The 24,680-nt window shown below is 46.0% G+C and overlaps 2 protein-coding genes across 5 annotated transcripts; both read left to right on the forward strand.

Moving 5' to 3' along the window:
* The first annotated feature begins 288 nt into the window (after positions 1-288).
* PAN2 (poly(A) specific ribonuclease subunit PAN2) lies at positions 289-15,318 on the forward strand. Of its 4 annotated transcripts, XM_036759804.1 has the most exons (26): positions 289-349; positions 725-994; positions 5,507-5,676; positions 5,828-5,948; positions 6,146-6,223; positions 6,999-7,266; positions 7,656-7,998; positions 8,198-8,294; positions 8,821-8,940; positions 9,198-9,317; positions 9,705-9,833; positions 9,937-10,136; positions 10,246-10,391; positions 10,550-10,662; positions 10,905-11,003; positions 11,119-11,192; positions 11,299-11,440; positions 11,587-11,742; positions 11,856-11,915; positions 12,087-12,177; positions 12,849-13,006; positions 13,110-13,253; positions 13,349-13,528; positions 13,682-13,775; positions 14,253-14,450; positions 14,683-15,318. In XM_036759804.1, exons 2-26 carry the CDS (start codon positions 884-886, stop codon positions 14,715-14,717), a joined length of 3,447 nt encoding a protein of 1,148 aa, XP_036615699.1. In that variant the 5' UTR covers positions 289-349; positions 725-883; the 3' UTR covers positions 14,718-15,318. The 4 variants fall into 4 exon arrangements, with proteins under 4 accessions (XP_036615699.1, XP_036615696.1, XP_036615697.1 ...); XM_036759801.1 differs by having other exon boundaries at positions 300-994; XM_036759802.1 differs by having other exon boundaries at positions 300-994; positions 11,602-11,742.
* Positions 15,319-15,700: 382 nt separating this feature from the next.
* On the forward strand, positions 15,701-20,222 carry CNPY2 (canopy FGF signaling regulator 2). The gene is made up of 6 exons (XM_036760268.1): positions 15,701-16,016; positions 16,114-16,233; positions 18,487-18,602; positions 19,142-19,345; positions 19,500-19,596; positions 20,020-20,222. The coding sequence occupies exons 2-6, from the start codon at positions 16,146-16,148 to the stop codon at positions 20,061-20,063; spliced, it is 549 nt and encodes a 182-aa protein (XP_036616163.1). The 5' UTR covers positions 15,701-16,016; positions 16,114-16,145; the 3' UTR covers positions 20,064-20,222.
* The last annotated feature ends 4,458 nt before the right edge of the window (positions 20,223-24,680 follow it).

Raw genomic sequence — 24,680 nt, forward strand, 5'->3', positions numbered from 1 at the left:
TCCTGATGCTCCACCCCCTCCTCCTCTCCCCTCCCCCCACCCCCGGGGCATTCTGGGTAACCGCCCCTTCCTATTCCCCAGTGGTTTCTCGGAAGCTAATCGTTTGCCCCCGCCCACTCCCTTCCCAGAGAATTATGGGTATGGCCTTTCCTATCTCCGCCCCTTCCTGTTTTTCCACCCAGAGGGTTCTGGGTAACAAGTAGGCCCCAGACTCTGGGAAAATTTTATGTCCCTTGGCCCCCTTTCTCCCAGAGGATTCTGGGTAGCTTTTCCTCCCCCTCCCCACCCCCACCCCCACCTTTCCCACGTCCTCCCCCTACCCCAGGTGCATCAGGGCTAAGCCAGGCAGGTAAGGGGGTGGGATGGTGTGGGCGGTAAGGCAAGACAGTGTGTGGGGAAGAGGTACAGGGAAGAAATGGGACGGTAGGAGGTGAGGGTCTGTAGAGAGAGGGTGGAAGACCCCCTTGGTAATGGAGGTGGCCTGATTCCCGGGTTACCTGACTCAGGTACCCAGGAAAGGCACAGGGGGCTCTGGGTAGGCATCCGTAGCTGGGCCTGCCTCCCCCTTTCCTCCCCGCCACGTACAACTCTTCCTCTCCCCCAGCAGACCAGGATGTCCCCTCAGGGGCTGCCCTACTAAAGGTTCGGGACCAGCCAGTAGAAGGGGTTGGGGCGGGAGGGTGGGGGGACCTTGCCTGCTTCGACTGTCGTCATGAACTTTGAGGGCCTGGATCCTGGACTGACGGAGTATGCCCCAGCCCTGCATCCCACCCTGGACCCTGCCCTGGATGCCCACCTGAACCCTAGTCTGCTGCAGAATGTGGAGCTGGACCCCGAGGGAGTGGCCCTGGAGGCACTGTCCGTCCCAGAATCTGTGCACATCATGGAAGGCGTCTACTCGGAGCTGCACAGTGTGGCAGCCGAGGTGGGCGTGCCGGTGTCCGTCTCCCACTTCGACCTCCACGAGGAGATGCTGTGGGTGGGGAGTCATGGGGTAAGATACATTCTGCTTTGTGGGGACTGGAGTAGACTCTCTGATCTGAGGTTCCAGGACCTTGCAGAGAGCTAGAATTAATTGGTGGTAGGGGCTGCGTTGGTGGAGTATGACAAAGATTCTAGTTCTGTTGAGCCGGTAAGGGGCCAGTTGAGGTCAGAGTTTGGAAGTGAGTTGGTATCCTTTCCCAGTGGGTCTTTTTCTTTCTGCCAAGATCTACCTCAGGTTCTGGTCAGACTCCCCAACCACTCCACCAGTTTAGTTTTACAGCCATTTAAATCTTATTTATTTCCCCTCTCACATATGTACTTGTATAATTATAGGATTTTTGTACATATTTTCATTCAGTCATGTCTGACTCTTTGTGATCCTATTTGGGGTTTTCTTGGTAAAGATACTGGAGGGGTTTGCCATTTCCTTCCCCAGCTCATTTTGCAGATGAGGAAACTGAGGCAAACAGGGTTAAGTGACCTGCCCAGGGTCAGTAATTGTCCCAGGCCAGATTTGAATCCAGGCCTGATGCTCTATGGACTGTGCCACCTAAGCTGCTTTTTGTACATATCTCTACATATTTTAGATTCGAACCTCTGAGGTCAGATATCTTGTGCTAGGGTAATGGCTCTAACCTTCTGAAACGCCCAAAGTTTCTAGCACAATACCTTCCATATAGTAGGTGCTTAGTAAATATTTGTTGATTTCAACAGAATTTTTATGTGTCTTCAGTGCCCACTATATTTCTGTATTATTCTTAAAGCTCAGTAAAGAATAATGTGTCGTTTCTTGTATATGAAAATAAAACTACTGAGCTGCCAATGGAGCTTTGGAGTTTGTTTTTTCAAAAATATATTTATGCTGATCTATCCACTCTTACCCAATCCCCCTATGACTGATGAAAAATTTCCAAGATGGGAGTTTCAGGGGGATGGAACAAAAACTAACTAGTCAATATTGGATAAAACCCATGACTTAGGTCTCCTTGTCACTTTTCTAACCAACTCACATAATTAGCTAAAGATAAGAAATACTGGTAGACTGATTGGTACATGACTTCATACCTTAGTTGCCAATAGACTCAGAATTTAGAAGAAGAATCCTTAGAGATCATCTAGTCAAGGGATGGGGAACCTTCGGTCTCGAGGCCACGTGTGGCCTTCTAGGTCCTTGGGTTTGGCCTTTTGACTGGGTCCAAGTTTTACAGAACAAATCCTTTTATTAAGGGGGATTTGTTCTCTGATGTTTGGATTCGGTAATAGGGCCACATTTGATAACCTGGAGGCCACAGATTCCCCAACCCTGATCTGGTCCAATCATCTTATTTTAAAGATGAAGAAACTGAGGCTCAGAGAAGTTGAGATTTTGCCTAAGGTAGAGTTGGAACTGAAACTGAGGTCTTCTGGTTTTCTAGTTCAGAGCTTTTTTTTTTTTTTAAATAAGTAATTTGCTGTTTGCTTCAAATCATAACAAAACCAGTTAAGTTTTTATTTAAACTTATTTTTTAAAAACCTTCAGTATATAGTTATTTGTAACAACTTGTCAGTTACTCCCTATTTTGTGTTTCATCGTCTATCAATCTTCATTCACCTCATTGTATATTTTCCTGTTACATTGTCACAGTCTATGTATATGCTAAAATATTTCTGCTTTCTTTGCTTAACAGTATTTTCAGATGTCTTTCCATATTTCTTTATGGTTTTCATACTTGTTCTTAATGTGATTAACTTTACAGTTTGTTCCTCCATTCCCTAATCTTTGGACTTTAGTTTCAGTTTTTTTGGTTTTGTTTTTTTTTTACCAATAAAAAATGATATTGCCATAAATATCTTTGAGCAAAAAGATTTTGTAAAACAATTTGGGGTGGGGGGGCAGCTAGGTGGCACAGTGAGTAGAGCACCGACCCTGGAGTCAAGAGGACCTGAGTTCAAATGCAGCTTCTGACACTTGACACACTTACTAGCTGTGTGACCTTGGGCTAGTCACTTAACCCTGATTGCCCTGCCCTCCCTCCTCCAAAAACAAACAAACAAAAAATTTTCTTAAGTCATATTGCTAATAATGGATTATTAAGTAACAGGTTGTTTGTATTTTTATAACTCTGGCTGTCTACCGCCTGCCATGACCTAGTTCTTCCCTCCACCCCATATGTATATGTTACATATACATGAGGAAAATCTAACACCAAATCTAGCACCACTCAAAAGTGGTCTACCTCAATGATCAAAAACTCTATAATTCCTTTTTCTGACTTCCTGTTATTCCATCTTTAGTCCTATGCTTTACTTTCTTAAGCCTCCTCTGTCTCCTTACAGGTGCCTCTGATTTCTTCATTCCTTAGTACTCTTCCAAGCTGTCACCTTGATTTGGCTTCACTTTCCTCCCTTCCCAGTAATGACCCTACAGTTAACCAGTTTAACTCTAAACTTTCCCCTCCTTGACAGTTCCTTGACCCCTACCTTCATCAGTGCTCACTCCTTGCCAAAGCTCAACCTTGGATGACTACCACCATCCACCTCCTTTGCTCCTCTTCAACTTCTGTTGAACAGAATTGAAGAAATCATGATCCTGAACTGACTAGGTCCATTACAGATTGATGTAATCTGAGCTAGGCCCTTAACTCGACAAACTATCCTTTTGCTTCTTCCTAATTCTCCAGCCCACTCCCCACAGAGATTGTCTAAATCTCCTCTTCTCTTTTCAAGCTTCACCCTTAGCAGAGGACCTCACGTCATACTTTTACAGAGAAGGAGGGATAGAGACAGAGACAGAGAGAACTTGTGAACTCCCTGATTTCTTCTCCACATCTCAAAACCCTTGGACATCCCCCATGCTCTTCCTTTACTCCAGTCTCTGATTAAGAAGTGGTTCTTCTCAAGGCCAACACCTCTACATCTACCCTTGATCCTAGCCTTTCCTTTTTTCTCAAATAGATTGCCCTTGTAATTCCCCACCCCTACCTCCACACACCTCCTGGATCATCACTGTTAACATCCCTGTCTCTCCCATCTTGAAAAAACAAACACAAGACCCTACAGCTAGAGACCTAGATCTCTCCCCTCCTTCCCAGCCAGACTCCTCAATCTTTTGCAATGGTTATCCTCTGACTTCAGAACTAATCATTTAACTGAAACCATATTCTCTCCCTCTTCCTCTTTCCCTCCCCCTCTCTCTCTTCCCTCCCCCCATCCTCTCTTTATCTCCCTCTCTCTCCTCCACCCCCCTTCTTGTTACCAGTGATCTCATAATTGTCTGATCTTTTCACCTCTCCTCAGTCCTCGTCCCTCTTGTTCAGAGCACCATTTGGCATGGCTGACTACCTACTTCTGGGTTTTCATGCTACAGCTCTCCTTAGTTTTCCTCCTACCTATCTGACATCTCCTTAGTCTCCTTTTCTGGTTCACTGTCTAGACTAGACCGTCTTCTCTTTTCTTTCTACACCCTCACTTAGTGACCTCAGCTCCCATAGGTTTAATTATCATCTCTGTTCAGAAGACTCCCAGATCTATGTATCTAATCCAGTCTGTCTCCTGAGCTCCATTTGTGCATCTCCAACAGCTGTTTCTAACTGGAAGTCCTTTAAGCATCTCAAATTCAATATGTCCAAAACAGAACTTGTGATCTTTCCTTAAAACTCATCTCCCTTCCGAGCTTCCCTATGTCTCTTGAGGGGTAGCACTGTCCTTCTAATCACCCTGGTTCACACATTTTCATCCTTACCTCCTCATTCTCTCTCACATCCATATTTCTGTCTCCATACTATCTTTCCTATCCCTTTCCTCTCTATTTAAATGACTACCACCATCCAAGTTTAGGCCTCCATCACCTTTCACCTGAATTTACTGTAAAAGCCTTCTAATTGGTCTTTCCACTTCAAGTCTGTTTCTAGTCCATCTTCTGAGCAACTGCCAAAATGATTTTCCTAAAGTGCAGGTCTGATGGTGTCACTCTCCTACCCAATAAACTCCAGTAGTTTCTGTTCCCTTAAGACTAAAATCTAAGCCCCTCTGTTTTACTTTTAAAGCCCTTCACACCCTGGCCCCAGCCCAGCCTCCCAGCCTTGTTATATAACCTCCTCCGCCCGCACATACACAGAATGGATCAGCTAAACTAGCCTTCTTGTTCTACTCTCCACATATCACTCCATCTCTTTACTCTGCACTCCTACCCCTCTACCTCTTAGAATAATTCTGCTCAGGCACCACCTTTGATATGAAGCCTTGCTCCTAGCTGTTAGTCCTCTCCCCGTCAGAAATTTACATTCTATTTGTATATGCATTGCCTCCCCTAATAGCATATAGGTCCTTGAGGACAGAAACTTTTATTTTGTCTTTGTCTTCCCAGTGTATGGGTAAGCTTTTAATAAATAATTGTTAATTGTTTGCTAGATTGCTCTTCTGTCCAAGCCCTTTTTCTGCTACAGTCTGCTTTATAAAGAAGGGAAGAAGGGGGAGCTGGCTGTCATGTTCTTGTATTTTGACTCAGTGTATGTCTCTCTCTTTGCCTTTTTCCTTCTTCTAGGGCCATGCCACCTCATTCTTTGGCCCAGCCCTGGAGCGCTATTCATCCTTCCAAGTCAATGGCAGTGATGACATTCGGCAGATCCAGAGCCTGGAGAATGGTGTTCTTTTTCTTACTAAGAACAACTTAAAGTACATGGCCCGTGGGGGACTCATTATCTTTGATTACCTGTAAGTGGCTCCCTAGCCCTGAACTGATAAGGAAAACCTGAAGCTTTTTCCCTAGTCAACCTTCACTGTGAGATGGCTCAGGCCCAAGGTTGGGGACTGTGGGCTAGAAATCCAAGGTGTCTGGGTCCTCACCCTTTCCCTGCCTCCACAGCCTGGATGAGAGTGAGGACATGCACAGCCTCCTCCTGACTGAGAGCAGCACCCTGCTTGTAGGTGGACTACAAAACCATGTGCTGGAGATTGACCTCAACACTGTCCAGGAAACACAGAAGGTGCAGGCCTGGGCAAGAAGGAGCTGTGGGGGAAGCCTGGGATCTTCTCTTCCCAAGCTCAGAGGCCTGACAGGGAAAAAAATTCCTGGGCTGGGACCTTGCCTAAGGTGGGGGTTCTGCCCCACTTCTGGGAGAGAGAGTGGATGATGGGAGGGGTCATTCTATTCCTAGACATTCCCTTCTGCTTCCTTCCCCAGTATGCTGTGGAGGTACCAGGCATCACCATCATGAGGCAGTCGAGTCGCTTTTTCTTCTGTGGTCACACATCTGGCAAGGTGCCTGTTCTCTCTCATTTTGGTGCCCGGGCCACCCTCTGGCCTGGCTCTTAACTTTGTTTGTTTCAGAGTTCTTAAGTCTTTCAAAGGTGTTTATCTTTACAGTGTTATGATTGTATAAATTGTTCTCCTTGCTCTGTTTACTTCACTCTGTATCAATTCATATGTTTTCTCCTGGTTTCTCTGACACCATCTCTTTCATAATTGCCTATGGCACAATAATATTCCATTATATCCATATACTACAGTTTGTTCAGCCATTCCCCATATGATGGGCACCCCTTTAATTTCTAGTTCTTTGCTATCACAAAAGTTGCTGCTATAAGTATTTTTGTACATGTGGGTCCTTTTCTCAGTCTCCTTGGGGTATAGCAAAGGTATAAAGCGCAGTTTAGTAACTTTGGGAACGTAGTTCCAAATTGGTTTCCAGAATGACTAGACCAGTTCACAACTTCAGCAACAGTGCTTTCATATGTTTATTTTCCCCCAGCCCCTCCAATCCTGGCTTTTATCTAACCAGGTGATTAATTGGGCCCAACCCCCGCCCCCATCTACTACTGTCTTACTAGATCATTTTCTCCCAGATTTTGGCTGCTTTTTTACTTTCAGTATGCCAGGTGCCATAGAGGCAATTGAGCAGTCATATTGTCTCTTTGACTCCCTCTCTTTCTCAGCTTCTTTTATTCTCTTCCCTAGCTGGTTCCCCAGATCTTGAGGTCTGCCTCATTCATTCTGGTTCTTTATGACCTGGGTGATTGCATTATTCCTCTTATAGGTATCTCTTCGGGATCTTCGTACTTTCAAGGTGGAGCATGAATTTGATGCCTTCTCAGGGAGTTTGTCAGACTTTGATGTGCATGGCAACCTGCTGGCAGCCTGTGGCTTCTCTAGCCGCTTGAGTGGTTTGGCCTGTGACCGATTCCTCAAGGTCTATGATTTGCGAATGATGCGAGCCATTACACCACTACAAGTGCACGTTGACCCTGCCTTCCTGCGCTTCATCCCCACTTATACCTCCCGCCTTGCCATCATCTCCCAGACAGGTGCACAGTGACAGGAGAAGGGGAATTTCTATAGAGAGATGAACTGGATGGCAACAGTGGAGAGGGGAGGGGGTGGGGTAGAGCAGAGCTAAACCTGACCCTGGGACAAGAGAAGGAACCTCTTTACAGGGTTGTAGGATCTAAATTGAAGCCATAATCCCTTACTTTCTCCCCTTTCCCCAAGAACACAAGAAAAGAGAAAAGATGGTGTTGTTTAGAGATTACAGATCAGGCTGCTACTTGCTAATGGATAGCTCTCTATAGGTGGGGAAATTTCTGCCTGTTACTGGAATGAGGATGTAGCCCTTCTTAATTTTGCCCATGGCTAGGTGTGGGTAGTACTTCAGTATTTTTCACGTGGGCTCAAAGTCTTCATTTTCTCTTTCCAGGGCAGTGTCAGTTTTGTGAGCCCACAGGCCTGGCCAACCCAGCAGACATCTTCCATGTTAATCCTGTGGGGCCTTTGCTGATGACGTTTGATGTGTCAGCTAGCAAGCAAGCCCTAGCCTTTGGGGACTCAGAGGGCTGTGTACACCTCTGGGCTGATTCTCCTGAGGCATCTTTCAACCCCTATTCCCGTGAAACTGAATTTGCCCTACCTTGCCTTGTTGACTCACTGCCACCCCTGGACTGGAACCAGGACCTATTGCCTCTCTCTCTCATCCCAGTTCCACTCACCACTGACACTCTTCTGTCTGACTGGCCAGCTGCCAACTCTGCTCCTGCTCCCAGGTAATTGCTTACCTCTGGGCCAGGTGGAAGGAGGGACCAAGACGCTGGTATTTTCTCTTTCTTGTTCTGTCACTGTCCCATCGATTAGCTAGTGTTCCCCTTTACTTTGACCTCAGTTTTCCTCTTTCTCTGGGACTTGGGAATTGGGCAGTCGTGGACCCCTTGACCCCTTAAGCCCCAGAGCCATGCTGCATTGTAGGCGGGCACCACCAGTGGATGCAGAGATTCTGCGCACCATGAAGAAGGTGGGCTTCATTGGCTATGCACCCAACCCCCGAACCAGGCTTCGTAACCAGGTGTGTATGAGAGGAGATAAAAGGGGGAGGCCTCACCTCCAGCTTTCTTTATCTCTTTATTTTGTGCTACCTCATTCCTCTTCTGTTCTACTTCTCTGACACCCTTGTAACTGCTGTTTTTAGTAAACCAGCATGTTTTTTTGAATGCTTACTATGTATGTGTACAAAGATTATAGAAATGAATGGGAAGACCTTGAATGCCAAGGTAAAGATTTTAGACTTTATCCTCTAAGTAGTAGGCAGCTATAGAATAAGGAAGTGACTATAAAAGCAGTGTTTTAGGGAGATGGATCTAATTTAGATGTCAGGATACAGGATGAAGTGGCATTAAGGGACCTGTTGGGAAATTACTGAATAATATAATTGTGAGTTGATAAAAGGCCTGAACCTGGATTATAGAAATAGAAAGGAAGCATCTGGGTTAAGAAATGTTAGGGATGACTGACAAGATTTGGTTAAGTGGTCATATGGGGTAAGAAAGATGATGTCAGATATTTCCTTCCTGCATGCTTTTCCTTTCCTTTAGATCCCTTACCGCCTCAAGGAGCTGGATAGTGAGTTTGACAACTTCAACCAGGTTCCTGAGTCACCTATAGGGCGGGAAGAGGAACCACATCTCTATATGGTCTCCAAAAAATACAGAAAGGTACTGAGGGTCAGGGAAAGGGAGGGATACATGTGCTGGTATCCCTTGCAGAGAGAAGTCTTATAATAGGAAAGGATTGGAGAGGCTGAAGTAGATATTAGTTAACTGGGCCGGAGTGGTAGGATTCCCCCCATCCCACCCCCAATCTTCCACCCTGAATGTAAGGAAGACATTCCAAGGAATGTAAAGGTTATTTAGGGATTGGGGAACTGCCTACTTATCCCCACCTCTCACCTGGGTTATTTTCTTCATTCCAGGTGACCATCAAATACTCAAAGCTAGGGTTAGAGGATTTTGACTTTAAGCACTACAATAAGACATTGTTTGCTGGGCTGGAACCCCACATTCCCAATGCCTATTGTAACTGCATGATCCAGGTAAGGGCTGAGGACCCACTGACTGAATATGCCTACTACGCATTCTGAAGCTCTGTCAACTAGGCTCATTTCCCCCTAACTTCTACCGCCCCTTTTCCTAAGACAAGAGTTCTTAACCTGGGGCCCATGGATAGATTTCAAGAAGTATCTAACTTAGATGGGAAAAAATTATATCTTTATTTTCATTAACCTCTAACTGAAATGTAGCATTTCCTTCAATTATGTTTCTGAAAAGGAGTCCAGAGACTTCACCAGACTGGCATAGAGGTCCAGGACACACAAAAAGGTTAAGAGCCCCTGTCTTAGGATGTGTCTGAGTCTCCTACTTCTATGATTCTGTACCATTGGCCTTTCCTCACTCTGGAGCTCTTCTTCCCTTCCTTCTAGGTCTTGTACTTCCTTGAGCCTGTTCGCTGTCTAATCCAGAACCACCTGTGCCAGAAGGAGTTCTGCCTGGGCTGTGAGCTGGGCTTCTTGTTCCACATGTTAGACCTGTCTCGTGGTGATCCCTGCCAGGTTAGAGGCCACCCACCTAGTGGAGACATACAGCTTCTCTGTGCCAAATTCTTAGGATTGAGAAACCATCTCCATTACCTCTTATTCTCTTCTTTTCTTACAGGGCAGTAACTTCCTGAGGGCATTCCGCACCATCCCTGAAGCCTCAGCCCTAGGACTAATCCTGGCTGATTCAGATGAGGTTTCAGGCAAGGGCAATCTGGCCAGGCTCATCCAGAGGTGGAATCGTTTTATTCTGACACAGCTGCACCAAGACATGCAGGAACAGGAAGGTCCTCAGGCTTACAGGGGTGCAGGAGGCAGGTACAGGACAGGAACATGGGGGTCCCTTAGGTGTATGCTCCTCTCAGCCCCTTGATGTATAGGAGTGCCTTTCTCTGATAGCTTTGTGCTTCCTCTTTGCCCCTAACAGCTTTTGTTCATCAGGAGACTCAGTCATTGGGCAGCTCTTCAGTTGTGAGATGGAGAACTGTAGCCTATGCCGATGTGGCAAAGAAACAGTGCGTGTGTCATCTACCCTGCTCTTCACACTCTCCTATCCTGAGAGCCACAGTAATGGTATAGCCCTAGACAAGTGGCTTGGGGAAGCTGCTTCCTGACTTCACAGAGCTGGTGGGCAGGGGAGGGGATGCACTAGGAGAGACAGTTGGTAATCATTGCCAAAGGTGTGTAGAGTTGGAGAAGCAACCAGAGTGACTGGCCTCATCTTTCTTCAGATAAGAGTATGAATATGAAGAACTATGACTTTGCTCAGGTGTTGAAGAGAAGCATCTGCCTGGAACAGAACACACAGGCTTGGTGTGAGAACTGTGAAAAGTACCAGCCCACAGTGAGTAGCACATGGATTTTAGACTACCTTTTGTCTTGTCCAGGGTTGGATTACATCCTCCCCCTCGCCAACATTGGTGATTCCATCCACTCTAGGACCAAGCAGGATAGCACCTATAGGTATTGTCCTCAGGTTTCAGGGCAGGGAAAAGTCCTAGTCCAAGGGTACAGATCTTGATTTTTGTATCCCAGCCCAAACTTTATACCTTTTAGATTGCTTCATGTCCCACTTTCCCTCCCTAGGTCCAGACCCGCAACATTCGCCGTCTCCCAGATGTTCTAGTTATCAACTGTGAGGTCAACAGCTCTAAAGAGGCTGATTTCTGGAAGTTGCAGGCAGAGGTGAGGTCTGGAGCTGGGCTAGGAGTCAGGGATGCCAGGGTACTTTCTGCTTTCTTCCTAACACTGGGACCCATCCCTGGACCTTTTTGAGGAACCTGATCTCTTTTCTGTCTAGTTTGCCTTCAAGATGGCAGTAAAGAAGGCAGGTGGGGAGATCCCTAAAAGCAAAGAGAGTGCTCTGGCTGATTGGTACGTACTGACCTACCACATACTGGTGGCTGGAGTGCTGAAATATTGATAACTCCTATTATCTCAGGCAAAATTCTAACTCCATTCCATGATGCTTGTCTGGCAGGAAAGAACTAGGAAGTCCAAAAGGGCGGCCTTTGTGCACTTCCATTGAGGAGCTGAAGAATGTCTGGCTTCCATACTCCATTCAAATGAAGCTGACGAAGAACAAGGGATTGGATGTCAGCAACTGGACTGATGGGGATGAGGTACTGATGCTGGCAGAACTGGGTGGGAGGAGGAGGGATTCTCAAAGGAGCCACTTCAACGTCCCAGAGACAGAGGGCTCCTTACCATGCCCTCTGTCCTTAACTCTCCTTCCATCCCTATTTTTATACCTGATTTAACAACTTAGGTATTCCCCTCACAGCAGAACCCACTCAGGGAAGAGGAGGATAACGTCTATGTGTATGACCTTATGGCTACTGTGGTCCACATTCTGGATTCAAGAACAGGGGGCAGCCTGGTGGGTCACATCAAAGTTGGGGAGACCTACCACCAGCGAAAAGAGGTGAGTTCTATGGCATTGAAAGGAGGTTCTTAAAATGGTGGCTGTAGTGGCTTTCCTCATCCCAGGGTGGACCCACTGTGGTCAGACATGTGCTGTCCCTTTTTCCTTTAAAGGGTGTTACTCATCAGCAGTGGTACCTCTTCAATGACTTCCTTATTGAACCTGTGGATAAGGTTAGTCTTTTCATCTCAAGGCACTTAGAAAAACCCCAGCCACACCCAGGAGGGAGGGATGGGTTCCTAGTTGTACAACAAAGATTTAGCAAAGCTAAAAATTCATGACTTGCATTGAGAAAAAGGCAGAGGGTTGGGCCAGAGACAGTCAATGATTCTTCCATTCTACAGTGTGAGGCTGTGCAATTTGACATGAGCTGGAAGGTGCCCGCCATCTTGTATTATGTCAAGAGGAATCTCAACACCAAATACAACCTGAGCAGTGAGTGGTACAGGGTGGGCAAAGGATATGGGTAGTTTGAACTGGGCCCTCTGGCAGCTAAGGATCAAGGAAATTTCTTAATAGTTTTTGGATTAGTGTTTAATGTTAGAAGACAATGTAGAAATTCTTGCTTATCAACGTAACTAAAGTTAAAAATGCCAGGGCAGAGATTTTACTTTGGAAGTAGATCCAAAAATTTGGGCCCAAATTGTTACCAGATGTCCTCATCCCACAGTTAGCCAAGTGATTTTCCCTTTTCACCAATCATGCAGCTGTTCTGCTCCTTTTGCCTGGCCCCATTGCTTTCCCACCATCTCCACTTCCTTTGAATAGTCTCAGTATTTGACTTCCTGTCTGTCCACAAGCTGTGAACACCCTCATACCCTCTCTTCTTCTCTCTTTTTGGCCCTGAGCTAACTGAACTAGGACCCTGACTTTGAAATTCTTATTTCATCCCTCAGCCCCTTCTTCAGCCTCTACTTTGTGTATTTCCTGATAACTCCCTGGCTTGACCTCTCCATCAGCCTGTCCACCAGGCTTCATTCCCTCTACTTATGTGCTTTGATTACTGAGGGGCCACGATGCAGACTCAGAGTCCCCAGTCACCCTGAGCCTCCTTCCCCTCACCACTCCCCATCCTTGCCCTGGCTGTCTGCCCCTCTGCCCTCCAGTCAAGAACCCTATTGAAGCAAGCGTGCTGCTGGCCGAGGCCTCACTGGCCCGGAAGCAGCGCAAGACCCATGCTACCTTCATCCCACTGATGCTGAGTGAGATGCCACAGGCCGGGGACCTGGTGGGCCTGGATGCTGAATTTGTCACCCTTAATGAGGTAACTGGGTCCAAAACATCTGTGGGGACTTGGAGCAAGAACCCTAAGGAACCCAGGAGGGAGAGACAAGTCTATAAGAACCTTCTGTACCCTACTCCCATAGGAGGAGGCAGAGCTGCGTAGTGATGGCACCAAGTCCACCATCAAACCAAGCCAGATGTCAGTGGCTAGAATCACCTGTGTCCGGGGCCAAGGGCCAAATGAAGGTGTCCCCTTCATTGATGACTACATCTCTACACAGGAGCAGGTACCAGGAGACTTGAGAGCTTGGACAGAGGAAAACCTATGCTGCTGATGGGCTCCCTCTCCTGGGATGACTTTTTCTGTTCTTTGCCCTCCTAGGTGGTGGATTACTTGACCCAGTACTCAGGGATAAAGCCTGGAGACCTGGATGCTAAGATTTCCTCGAAGCACCTTACCACTCTCAAGTCTACCTATCTGAAACTTCGCTTCCTTATAGACATTGGTGTCAAGTTTGTGGGTCATGGACTGCAGAAGGACTTCCGGGTCATCAATCTCATGGTTCGGAATATACTTTCCCCAAGTATTTGTGGGAGAAGGGGGTAGAGGCAGGGAGAGAACGGGGTATGTTTCTGGAGTTTGGGCCCTCCTTGTGGTACTAAAGATGAGAATTGAGCGTCTCAGCCCTTAACTTATCACTTTTATCTTTGCTAGGTGCCCAAAGACCAGGTCATCGATACTGTCTACCTCTTCCACATGCCCCGAAAACGAATGATCTCCTTGCGCTTCCTTGCTTGGTATTTCTTGGGTGAGGTGCCATGTTTCTCAGTTCCTCAGGGTGAAATTGTTGGAGGAAAATGAATGGAGGTGGGAGAGAGAAAGGAAGGAGGACAACTTTAGTTACCAATGTTAATTTGTTTAGTGGTGGTAAAGTATAATTGTGGCATATAATAGGCGCAGAGGATTGAAAGCTGAAAAGCACTTTAGAAAAATCAAGTTCTTACATTACAGATAAGGAACGAAGTATAGAAAAGTTAAATGATTGGCCCAAAGTCACAGGTAATAAATAGTAATGTTGGGATTTAAACCCAGGTCCTCCAGATTCTCCAAATTAGGGCTTTTTCTTCTTCATGTAATAATGATTAAGAGGCCCAAGAACCACTCCATGTCTGTTGTAGGGGAGTGATTTGCTCCTTCCCTAAGGAAATGACAGGGAAAAGGTGGGGCTGATAGTGGTAATCTTTCTCCCTTCTACTTCGACCTCAAACCACTTTACTTTCCTCAGATCTCAAGATCCAAGGGGAGACCCATGATAGCATTGAGGATGCCCGAACAGCTCTTCAACTTTACCGAAAGTATCTGGAGTTAAGCAAAAATGGCAGCGAACCAGAGTCCTTCCACAAAGTGCTCAAGGGGCTTTACGAGAAGGGCCGAAAAATGGATTGGAAGGTTCCTGAGCCTGATGGCCAGGCAAGCCCCAAGAGTAAGATTTGAGATCGGGGAAAAGCTGGCTTTGTTTTGGGGTGTGTATATTGTGCACGATTGTGAATGGATTCACTACTACCTTATTCCCCTGCAAGCCCTGTTTTTCCCATGCTGCCCTGGCCCAAACTATGTCATTTATTCTTTCTAACTTATTTTGTCTGCATGAAGTATTCCAAGTGCTACCTCTTCATTCACTCGAAGGCTCATGTTCTCATTTTTGTGTCTAACAGATTCAGCCGTCTTCTCCACTGTGCTGGCGCTCTGACTGCTCTTTTCCAGCCACATCCTTCCAGTCCCCCCTTCTTGAGTGCTCAGTGGCTACACCACAGAAGCAGCATCAGGGAGAGGTGGCTTCTCCAGTTGCTGGTCCTCTGCCTCCCCCTCTCCAGCACTGCCCTGGGGACAGGGCCTAGGCCCCAGGCCCCAACTCAGACCTATAGGGACTCTGCTGATGGTGCTATTATTAGAACTGTTGGAATTTTCCCGGTGCAGCTAGGATGTTACAAAATATGCAGGAGCTGAGCTCCCTTCTACCCTTGTGGCAGCATGGAAAACAAAACCTGGAAACTGGCCCAGAAAGGAAGCAGCAGTACCGTTAGTTAACACAGAACACTCCCTAGCTGGCTAGGGACGATAGTGCGGGGCGATGACAAATGGGTCAGTAGCTCTGTACTTAAGTGATGGAGGATCCAGAAGGTACCGCTTTGGGGCCAGAGCAAAACACACAAGGGCATTGCCAAAGGGCCTCCGTGTCCCAGGCCTGTGACCATTTGGCTACAAAGCTCAGCAGGGTTGCTTCTGCTGATACCCTTTTCCTAAGCTTTGTCTGCAATGGAATGTTTTATAAAATAAAAGCAAAAAATCCAGTGGTGGAGTGTCACGGCCCCATCTTTGTGGGAAAAGGGCATCGAATTCCTTATTCTTGCCTTCTCGCACCTCCTTGCACTGGATGCTTAAGTGTCATTTAAAATTTTGGAGCGGCGGTGAGGGCGCCCGGGGCAGAGCTGGGCGGAGCCAGCAACTGGCCTCCCCCGGGCCTGGGTTCCGCCGTCACCTTTTCTCAGGGGAGGGTAGGAGGGTTCGCAGGAAGCCGAGTGCCAGATGGCGAGAGCTCCCGTTTGGCGCAAAGCTTCTCGGGAATTGTAGTTCTCCGCTCCGCTGCACCTAGGACCCTCCCTTCACCTGCTCGTCCCGCTCCTTCGGCCTCGGCCTCGCCCCTCCGGCTCGCCCCTTCGGGCCACGCCTCCTCTCCTTGCCACGCAGGTCCTGCCACCCGGCGCCGGCGTCCTAGCTGCTGCTGCTGCCGCCGCGGGACCCGACGAGCCTGTGCTGCGAGCCGCGGGGCTGCGGCGTCTGTTTGCGCCGGGAGGCTGGGCCCCGCCGGGCGGGCGGACGGGCCGCGAGGCTACGGGCACGGAGTCCGGCGGCCCCGGCGGTGCGCGGCGCCGAAGAGCCCCGGAACAGCCAGATCTGCCGCTCTCGGCTCCTGTGTAGGGGGTGCTGGGCTGACGTGGGGCCGCCCGACCGGCTGCTGCTCTCGAGCTGCGGGGCCCCGGGGGCTGAGGTGGGAACGGCGCGGGCCGGGCCGGGGGGCGGGAGGCAGGCACAGGCGGCGGGGGCCTGGGTCGCTGTTCATCCCCGGCCGCTCCTCTCCCTCGCAGGCAGGCGGAGCTGCCCCGGCGCCGCGCGGACCATGGCTGGCGGCGGGGGCCTGGTCCTGCTCCTGGCCGTCCTGCTGGGCAGCGCGTGGGCGCGGAAGAGCCAGGACCTGCACTGTGGAGGTAAAGGCCCAGGCCGGCCGGAGGAAGGGGTGGGGGAGGGGGTGACCCGAGTCAGGGGGCCCGGGGCTTCCGCCCCCGCGCAGTCCAGCTAACCTCCCGGACCCCTCTGGCCGTCTGGGGAAGCCTGTGGACCCCTACTCAGAATCATATTTTCTTTTCTTTAAATTTTTTAATATATTTATTTAAAGTTTTGAGTTCCAGACTCAGTCTCTCCCTCCTCTCCCACCTCCCTGAGATGGTAAGCAGATATAGGTTATGCACGTGCAATTATGTAAAACGTTTTCATATTGATCGAAAAGAAAGGTGAGAGAAAGAAAGTGAAAAATAGCATGCTTCAGTCTGTATTCTTCAAAGTATGCTTCATCATTAGCCCTTTGGGGTTTTCTTGGATCATTGTATTGCTGGGAATGGCTAAGTCATTCACAATTCTTCTTCGTACAGGGTTACAGTGTTACTGTGTACAAAGTTCTTCTGGTTCTGTTCACTTCCCTGTGCATCAGTTCGTACAAGCCCTTCCAGGTTTTTCTGAAATCATCCTGCTTCTCATTTCTTACTGCACAATGATATTCCATTACAATTACATACCACAGCATGTTCCCCAATTGATGGGCCTCCCTTTGATTTCCAATTCTTAGCCACAAAATAAAAAGAGCTGCTATAAATATTTTTGTACAAATAGGTCCTTTTCCCTTTTGGGGGGATGTCTTTTCGATATAGACCTAGCAGTGGTATTGCTGGATCAAAGGTTATACAGTTTTATAGCCTTTTGGGCATAGTTCCAAATGGCTTTCCAAAAGGGTTGGATCAGTTCACAACTCTACCAACAGTGCTTTAGTGTCCCGGTTTTCCCATCTCCCCTCCAACATCCAACATTTTCCTTTCTTTGTCTTATCAGCCACTCTGATAGGTATGAGGAAATACCTCAGAGTTGTTTTAATTTGTGTTTCTCAGATCAATAGTAATAATAGTGATCCATAGTCATATTTTTTCATATCACTATAGTTTTGATTTCTTTGTCTGAAAACCACCTGTTCATATCCTTTGACCATTTATCAATTGGGGAATGAATTGTATTTTTATAAATTTGACTCAATTCTCCATATATTTGAGAAATGAGCCCTTTATCAGAGATACTTGTTGCAAATATTTTTTCCCAATTTTTTTGTTTTTCTTATAATTTTGTGATCAAATTTATGTGATCAAAATTATCTTTTACATTTTGTAATGTTCTTTATGTCTTCTTTGGTCCTAAATTCTTCCCTTATCCATAAACCTAACTATTCCACGCTCTCTTAATTTGTTCATGGTATCACCCTTTATGTGTATATTACGTACCCATTTTGACCTTATCTTGGTAGACAGTGTGAGACACCTAGTTTCTGCCATACTACTTTCCAGTTTTCCCCGCAGTTTTTGTCAGATAATGAGTTTTTGTCCCAAAAGGTTGGATCTTTGGGTTTATCATTTACTAGATTACTATGGTCAGTTACTATAATGTAATTTATACCTAATCTGTTCCACTGATCCACCACTCTACATCTTAGCCAGTACCAGATTGTTTTGATAATTACCGCTTTATAATACAGTTGGAGGTCTGGTATGGCTAGACCACCATCTTTCACATTTTTCTTTGATTCCCTTGATATCCTTGGGCTTTTGTTCTTCCAGATGAATTTTTTTTATTACTTTTTTAGAAGTAGTTTTTTCGTTTGTTTTTTTTTGTTTGTTTTGGAGGGGGGAAGGCAGGACAATTGGGGTTAAGTGACTTGCCCAAGGTCCCACAGCTAGTAAATGTGTCAAGTGTCTGAGGCCAGATTTGAACTCAGGTCCTCTTGACTGCAGGGCGGGTGCTTTACTCACTCTGCCACCTAGCTGCCCCTTTTTTATTACTTTTTTCAGCTCTGTGAAATAATTTTTTGGTAGTTTTATTGGTATGGCACTGATTTTATATTGGCTTGGCCTACCCATGAGCAATTAATATTTTTCCAGTTGTTTAGATCTGACTTTATTTGTATGAAAAACATTTTATAGTTGTGTTCCTATAGTTAATCATAGTTTTAATACATAGAATTACACAGGAAACCAATCATATCAAAATACAGTTATCAAAATATGTTTTCCATCCAAGTTCAGGGACCTCCTGAAGTCTATCCACAGACCTTTGGGAGTCTGTGAAGCCCAGGTTAAAAAGCCCCGATTAAAATGATCTCTAAAGCAATCCTTTATGCTCCTCTGCTGCTCCCATTCCTCCAGCCTGCAGGGCTCTTGTGGATGAACTAGAGTGGGAAATTGCCCAAGTAGACCCCAAGAAGACCATCCAGATGGGTTCCTTTCGCATCAACCCTGACGGCAGCCAGTCATTTGTGGAGGTAATTCATACTTTCTCTGAAATTAAATAGCCCTGTTGGCTCTGGGCAGGGCCTGGATACCTAGCCTGGCAGAAGGGGCTTTGATCTCGTTAGGAGTAATGAGTCATTAGCTCAGAGAGTAATAGGAAAGATTGGGCTATACCTAATAAGGAAGAAGATGAGTAAGTGTTGATCCCTAATGGCCAGGTTGGGGACCTTGACCACCCTGTGTCTTTGCTGCCAGCAGACAGACAGTATCCACTGTGAGCAGTAAAGTATATTATAAATACTCTAGGAGATGAATAAGTATTTGCCGAATTATCTCTATTTGTTAGAGCAGTAAACAGAAATGAATATTGCATAAACTTGGTTCATCAGCGCTTATGGAATATAGGTAACAGACTTGTTAGTTAACCAGGGAAGGCTTTCTGGAGCACATTAGTTTCAAATTACATTCAGAAGGAAAGGAAGGATGTAAATTTGGTGAAATGACCTCTGTGGATTCAAAGGGATGGGGAGGATTAAGCCAGGGTGAGGATTTTTGTGTGTTGCCCTCCTAGGTGCCCTATGCCCGCTCAGAAGCCCACTTGACAGAACTGCTGGAACGGGTTTGTGAGCAAATGAAGGAATATGGGGAACAGGCTGACCCCACCACTCATCGAAAGAATTATGTACGGGTAGTGAGCCGGGACAAGAGAGCTAATGAGCCGGACATGGAAGGCATTCGAATTGATGGAGACATCAGAGCCAGCCTCAAATTTGCGGTGAGGGCTAAGAAGCCAATGGCAGAGTGAGATTTCAAGTGTTCTGGGGTTGCTGAGGCAGAGTTAGGGTATTGCCTTAGTTACCCTTGTGGAGGTTGGGGCAAAGGCCTTCGTGTTAGCACCCCTCACTTTGACTTGTGCTTTGGGCTTACAGTGTGAGAGCATTGTAGAAGAATATGAGGATGAACTCATTGAGTTCTTTTCCCGAGAGACTGACAATGTCAAAGACCGGCTCTGTAGCAAACGTACAGGTAAGCTTTCCCTGTCTTCACCTCTACATACTCTTGACTATGGCCTGTGTTTTTTCCTTCCTCCCTTGGAGACCTGGGCTTCATAATTGCCTCTCTGCCCTTTACTTCCCACTCTCCCCAACTACTAGCTCTTATTTGCTTCCCCCAAGGCTCAGTGGCATGTCCCCATGTGGGGTAAAGAGATGAAGAGTAGAAATGGGATGTTATTTTGAGAAGGTTTAATATGTAAACACATACTCCAGAGAATGTTTGGGGATGCATATGCCAGCATGATGCTAGTAACTATTCTGATTTTATTTCTGTTTTTATACATGTGTATGTATACATGGATATACATATATATATTCATTGGAGTATGTCAGCATGATGGTAGTATTTGTCTGCAGGATTTTGTTGTGGCTGATTTTGTGTTTATGCCCGCAGACTTGTGTGACCACGCCCTGCACATTTCTCATGATGAGCTGTGACTCACTGGAGCATCCCTCAACCCAGACAGACCTGACGGATCACCCCCAGGAGGGGAAAAGAGGCTTCAATGCCTTTTATATGATGTTTTTATTAAAATGAACCCAAAAAAAGGAGAAAAAAAAAGAAACCATGGTGCAAATGAAGTTGTGTCTTCCCACCAATCTTACTCCCTTGTATTAAGTCTGGGGCTGGGGGTCCACAGAAGAAGGACAGGGAAGGAATTTGGGAGTTGGGGTAGAATGAACGTGGCAATGAATTCTGAACCATCTGCCTCTCACGAGGGGCTGGTTTTATTCATTCAATTATTTATTGAATGCTTACTCCACGATGGAGGTGGGTACAGTGTACTCAGCCCCATTATGACTCTGATTGAAGGTATAAAACAAATATGTGAAGGAAACAGAAAGCACAAGTTCATTCATTTCACAGACATCTGCAGTGTGCTCTATGAAGCATCTGAGAGATATAAGCGCACATAAGAGAGGGTTTCTGCCCTTAGAGTAGGCAAGATAAGCCTCTGTTACATGCACTTTTAATGTAAGCACATGAGTGATGTGTGAACTCAGCTTAGGAACTTCCCAAGTGAGGGATTAGAGGAGGCTACATGGAGTATGTGGCATTAAGCTTTAAAAGATGGACAGAATATCAGTAAATAAAGATGAGGAATGGTTGATGGGAGGACATCCCAGGCCTAAAGAACAGGTTCATCAAAGGCTTGAAGGTAGAAATACACGGGATATGTTTGTGAGGTGGCAGATAGCATGTGGAATATGTTTGAGGAGTGGTGAGAACGCTGGAAAGGTAGGTTGGAACTAGATTGAGGAGGGCCTTGAAAACCAAAATATAAGGACTGTGGACTTTGGTAGGTTTTGGAGTGCGATAGAATAGCTGAAGATGCCTGTGTGGAAGAAACACCGTTCTAGCGTTGGTATGTAGATGGGAGGTGGAAAAGGGGAAAGGCATGAAAACAGTAGGAACCTGTTAGCCTAGATCACAGGTTGGGGGCAGTGAGTATGGTGAGAACGGGACTGGACTGGTTGGGAGGAAAATGAAGCGTCAGATGTCTGAGGTGACGGGCTTGGTTCAGTTGATTAAACGGTAGCAAAGTGAAGAGGAAGAATGGGATATTAGACATGCTGAGCTTGAGGGTCTCGTGGGGCATGAAGATGGAAATGGCGGTCTTCAACTTGGAGAGGTCAGGCCCAGGAATGTTGGCTTGTGAGTTGTCTTCTCAGATAATAGCTAAGGCAGGGGACGTGGGTGAGATTGCTGGATGAGAAGGCAAGGGAGGCAAGTTCAGCCTTTGGCGTATGTTTATATTGTAGGAGTGAGAAAATGAGGCAGGAAGGTATAAGGTAGCAACAATAGTACCACCACAAACCAAAGGGCCAGAAGGGTCAAATACTGGAGAGATCATGGAACACGTGGATTGAGAAAAAGCTGGTATGTTTTAGATGAGATCGTTGGGGTTCTTTGAGAGTCCACTTTCAGTTCAGAGGTGAAGATGGAAGCCAGGCTGCATGAGGAATCCAGAAGGAGAAGGAAGTAGAGGCTAAGGGTTAAATTGTGTACAAAAGGAGAAAAGAGATGACACACAGTATGGTACCTTGTGGGGATTACTAACGAGTTAAATTTTTTTTTGCTTTTTAGAGTAGATGAGACCTAAGCATCATATGCAGAGAAGCAGAGTTTGTGAGAGGGAGATATTGAAACCAGAAGATGGAGAATGTGTAACTGGCTGGAAAGCAAAAGGTGCTGAGAGGGAAAGGAGACTGAGTGCTAAAGCAGAGGGGCCAGCCTTGGCTCAAGGGAAAGACATCTTTCCCTCAGGAGACTCAATTGAGTGCGAACAACTGGGTGAAGGAGCTGTAGTAGAGGGAGTTGAAGATGAGGAGGTGGGGCTTGTCAGTTCAAGAATGGGACATTCATTGAACAGAAGGGAGTTGGTAAGCACATAAAGGATGGCTGAAAAGCAGTAAGACTCCAGTTAAAGATACTGTAGCAAATACCTAATGGATGGTATCTGTGCTGTGTCATGATCTCCATCACCATGTCCCTACCAGGGAATGAAAAAAGCATGGCAGAGTGCTAATTGTACAGAAACAAAACAAAAACTAACATACTGTTTGGTGTGCAGTAGGGTTAGGAAGGCTTTTTGGAGGGTCTGAGGCTTGGTCTTAAAATGGATAAAGATTGCTCCCTCTCCTTACAAGGCAGGATTGATGGCCAGCCCAGCAAAGAGGGCAAGTAAATACATGGAGGTGAAAATTAATAGATTCATACAGGTACAACAATCAAGTCAGTAAGCATTAATTGAGAGCTGACCACACACCAGGCTGTGTGCTAAATGCCTATACCCTACCACACGGCCAAAAAAATTACAATACCATCCACGTAGCTCACATCTAATGGGGAAGTGACATTCAAATAATCATGGACGTCCAAGATTTAAATGGTATAGGTGGAAAATAGAAGGATAGCACTAATTGGGGAAAGTGAAGGGGACTGCAAGAGGCTTGCAGAATGTGGGATTTGAGCTGTCTTGAAGGAAGCCAGGAGGCAGGTTAGGAAAGCATTCCAGGCAAGGGAGACAGCCACTGAAAAGATGCAGAATAGGGAGATGGGTTATCCGTCCCGAGTGAGGAACTATTAGGTCATTTTAGCTGGAAGGGAGTCAAGTATAAGAAAACTGGAAAGGTAGGAAAGGGCTTTACATGACAAGACTTTTATATTTGATCCTCAAGGTAATAGGGGGCCACTGCAGTTTAGGAGAGAAGAGGCAAGGACTAGTCAGATCTGTACTTTAGGAAAATAAGTTTGGACTTTAGCAACTGAGTGGACAATGGATTTAGTGGGAAAAGACTTCAGGTAGCAATTTCAAAATAAGCAAACTAAGGAGTTGAGAGTAGAGCTTAGTAAAAGTGTAGGGGTGTGTGACTAGAGAAAAAATACAAGAGATGCTAGGAACATAAGATTTGATACCTGATTGGATTTGTAGGGCAAGTGCAAGCGAGGAGTCCAGTGTGGCACAAAGCCCTGCATGGCCCAGGGGAAAGAACACTGAATTTTGAGTCACAGAATTTCAGTTCAAATCCTGGCTGCTATACTACCCATGTGACCTTGAATCATAACCTCTTTGGACCTTGGTTTCCTTATCATTAGATTGATGTTCCACTAGATGACCTTTGCATCAACTATGATGAGCCTGCAAGGCAAAATCAGCATTGTCATAAGAATCTGACTAGATTTTGTGAAAGGGAGGCTCTGTAGTTCGGGGCAGTAACACCTGCTGGTGCAGCCTTATGATCCGAACATGGGAGTGAGAAGGGACATTGTCTAAGCCGCCCATTTCCATGTTTAACAGCTCTGATGGGTAGGTTGGTCTTTAAGGTGCTATGCACGTAGGAAATCCTCAAATATTTGTTGGTTGAAGACAGCTGTCCTCTGTCCTATGAAATACAATCATACCAAATCAGATCAGTTCTTTTATTTTCTACAGTTTCCAATCTTGTAGTCTTTGACAGCAGCAGGGAATGTTTCATAGGAGAAATGGGTGGTTATCCTCTCTAACAACCTAGAAGGGTTGGAGAGCAGGTGTCCTTTGTTGTTTAGTTGTTTTTTTGTTGTGTCTGACTCTTCATGGTCCCCTACTTTGGGGTTTTCTTGGCAAAGACATGGGAGTGGTTTGCCATTTCCTTCTCTAGCTCATTTTACAGATGAAGAAACAGGCATACAGAGTTTAGCGACTTGCCCAGGGTCACATAGCTAGTAAATGTCTGAAACCAGATTTGAATTCAGACGTTCCTGCCTCTAGGCCTGGCGCTCTATCTATTGTGCAACCTATCTATTGTGTCCAGGGATTTCTAAATAATTCTACAATGTTACTGTAGGAAACTGTCCAAGAATTCACCTAAAACCATCTGGAACCTAAAATGCAGCCTCACCATAATAAGATCTACTATATTGCAATAGTTGATATAATCTTTAATCTAATCCACATACAGAAAAGCTGCATACCTGCCTGGATAGTACGTGTCTTGGTCACCACATCTGAAGCCTTAGGTTCCATTTGAGGGATTTTATTTCTGGGAGTACCAGAAGGACCCTGTTAAAAAGAAGTATTTAACTATTATACAACTAAGGAGTCTGATGTTGAGAGCCCTTTATAACCCAATTCCAACCTACCTTTTATGGCTTTTTTCACATTTCTATGTTCCAGCCACACTGTCCCATTTGCCACTTCCTGAACTTGGCTTTCCATCCCATGTCCATGGAGTCTATTCCTTTCTTTCCTGCCCCTCAGAATCTCTAGCTTCTAAAGGCCCAATTCATTTGCCAACTCTTACAGGAAGTTTTTCAAGAATATCACGTATTCTCTCAAGTTATCATATACATTCATCTCACATATGCCTGGCACCTAATAGACATATAATAAATGCTAGTTGAGTAATTGAACCCTTCACCTCAACAGAACACAAAATGCTTGAGGGCAGGAGCTGTTTTTAGTTTGGTCTTTTTTTTTTTTAACATCTACTGTGGCTAGCATAGTACTGTGCACATAGTAGGTATTTAATAAATGCTTGTTGGACTGGATCCTGAAACAGTATTAAAGGAAG

The sequence above is a fragment of the Trichosurus vulpecula genome, chromosome 5 (assembly GCF_011100635.1).
Source record: "Trichosurus vulpecula isolate mTriVul1 chromosome 5, mTriVul1.pri, whole genome shotgun sequence".
Taxonomy (NCBI): Eukaryota; Metazoa; Chordata; class Mammalia; order Diprotodontia; family Phalangeridae; genus Trichosurus; species Trichosurus vulpecula.

What these genes read in the sequence shown, in the direction of transcription:
- PAN2 (XM_036759801.1), top strand. Translation starts at nt 713, where the DNA reads ATGAACTTTGAGGGCCTGGATCCTGGACTGACGGAGTATGCCCCAGCC. An exon ending in GAGAGTGCTCTGGCTGATTG is followed by an intron (nt 11,193 to 11,298) that starts GTACGTACTGAC and finishes CTTGTCTGGCAG; the next exon opens with GAAAGAACTAGGAAGTCCAA. An exon ending in ACATCTCTACACAGGAGCAG is followed by an intron (nt 13,254 to 13,348) that starts GTACCAGGAGAC and finishes TTGCCCTCCTAG; the next exon opens with GTGGTGGATTACTTGACCCA.
- CNPY2 (XM_036760268.1), top strand. Translation starts at nt 16,146, where the DNA reads ATGGCTGGCGGCGGGGGCCTGGTCCTGCTCCTGGCCGTCCTGCTGGGC. An exon ending in GCAGCCAGTCATTTGTGGAG is followed by an intron (nt 18,603 to 19,141) that starts GTAATTCATACT and finishes TTGCCCTCCTAG; the next exon opens with GTGCCCTATGCCCGCTCAGA. An exon ending in GCTCTGTAGCAAACGTACAG is followed by an intron (nt 19,597 to 20,019) that starts GTAAGCTTTCCC and finishes TTATGCCCGCAG; the next exon opens with ACTTGTGTGACCACGCCCTG.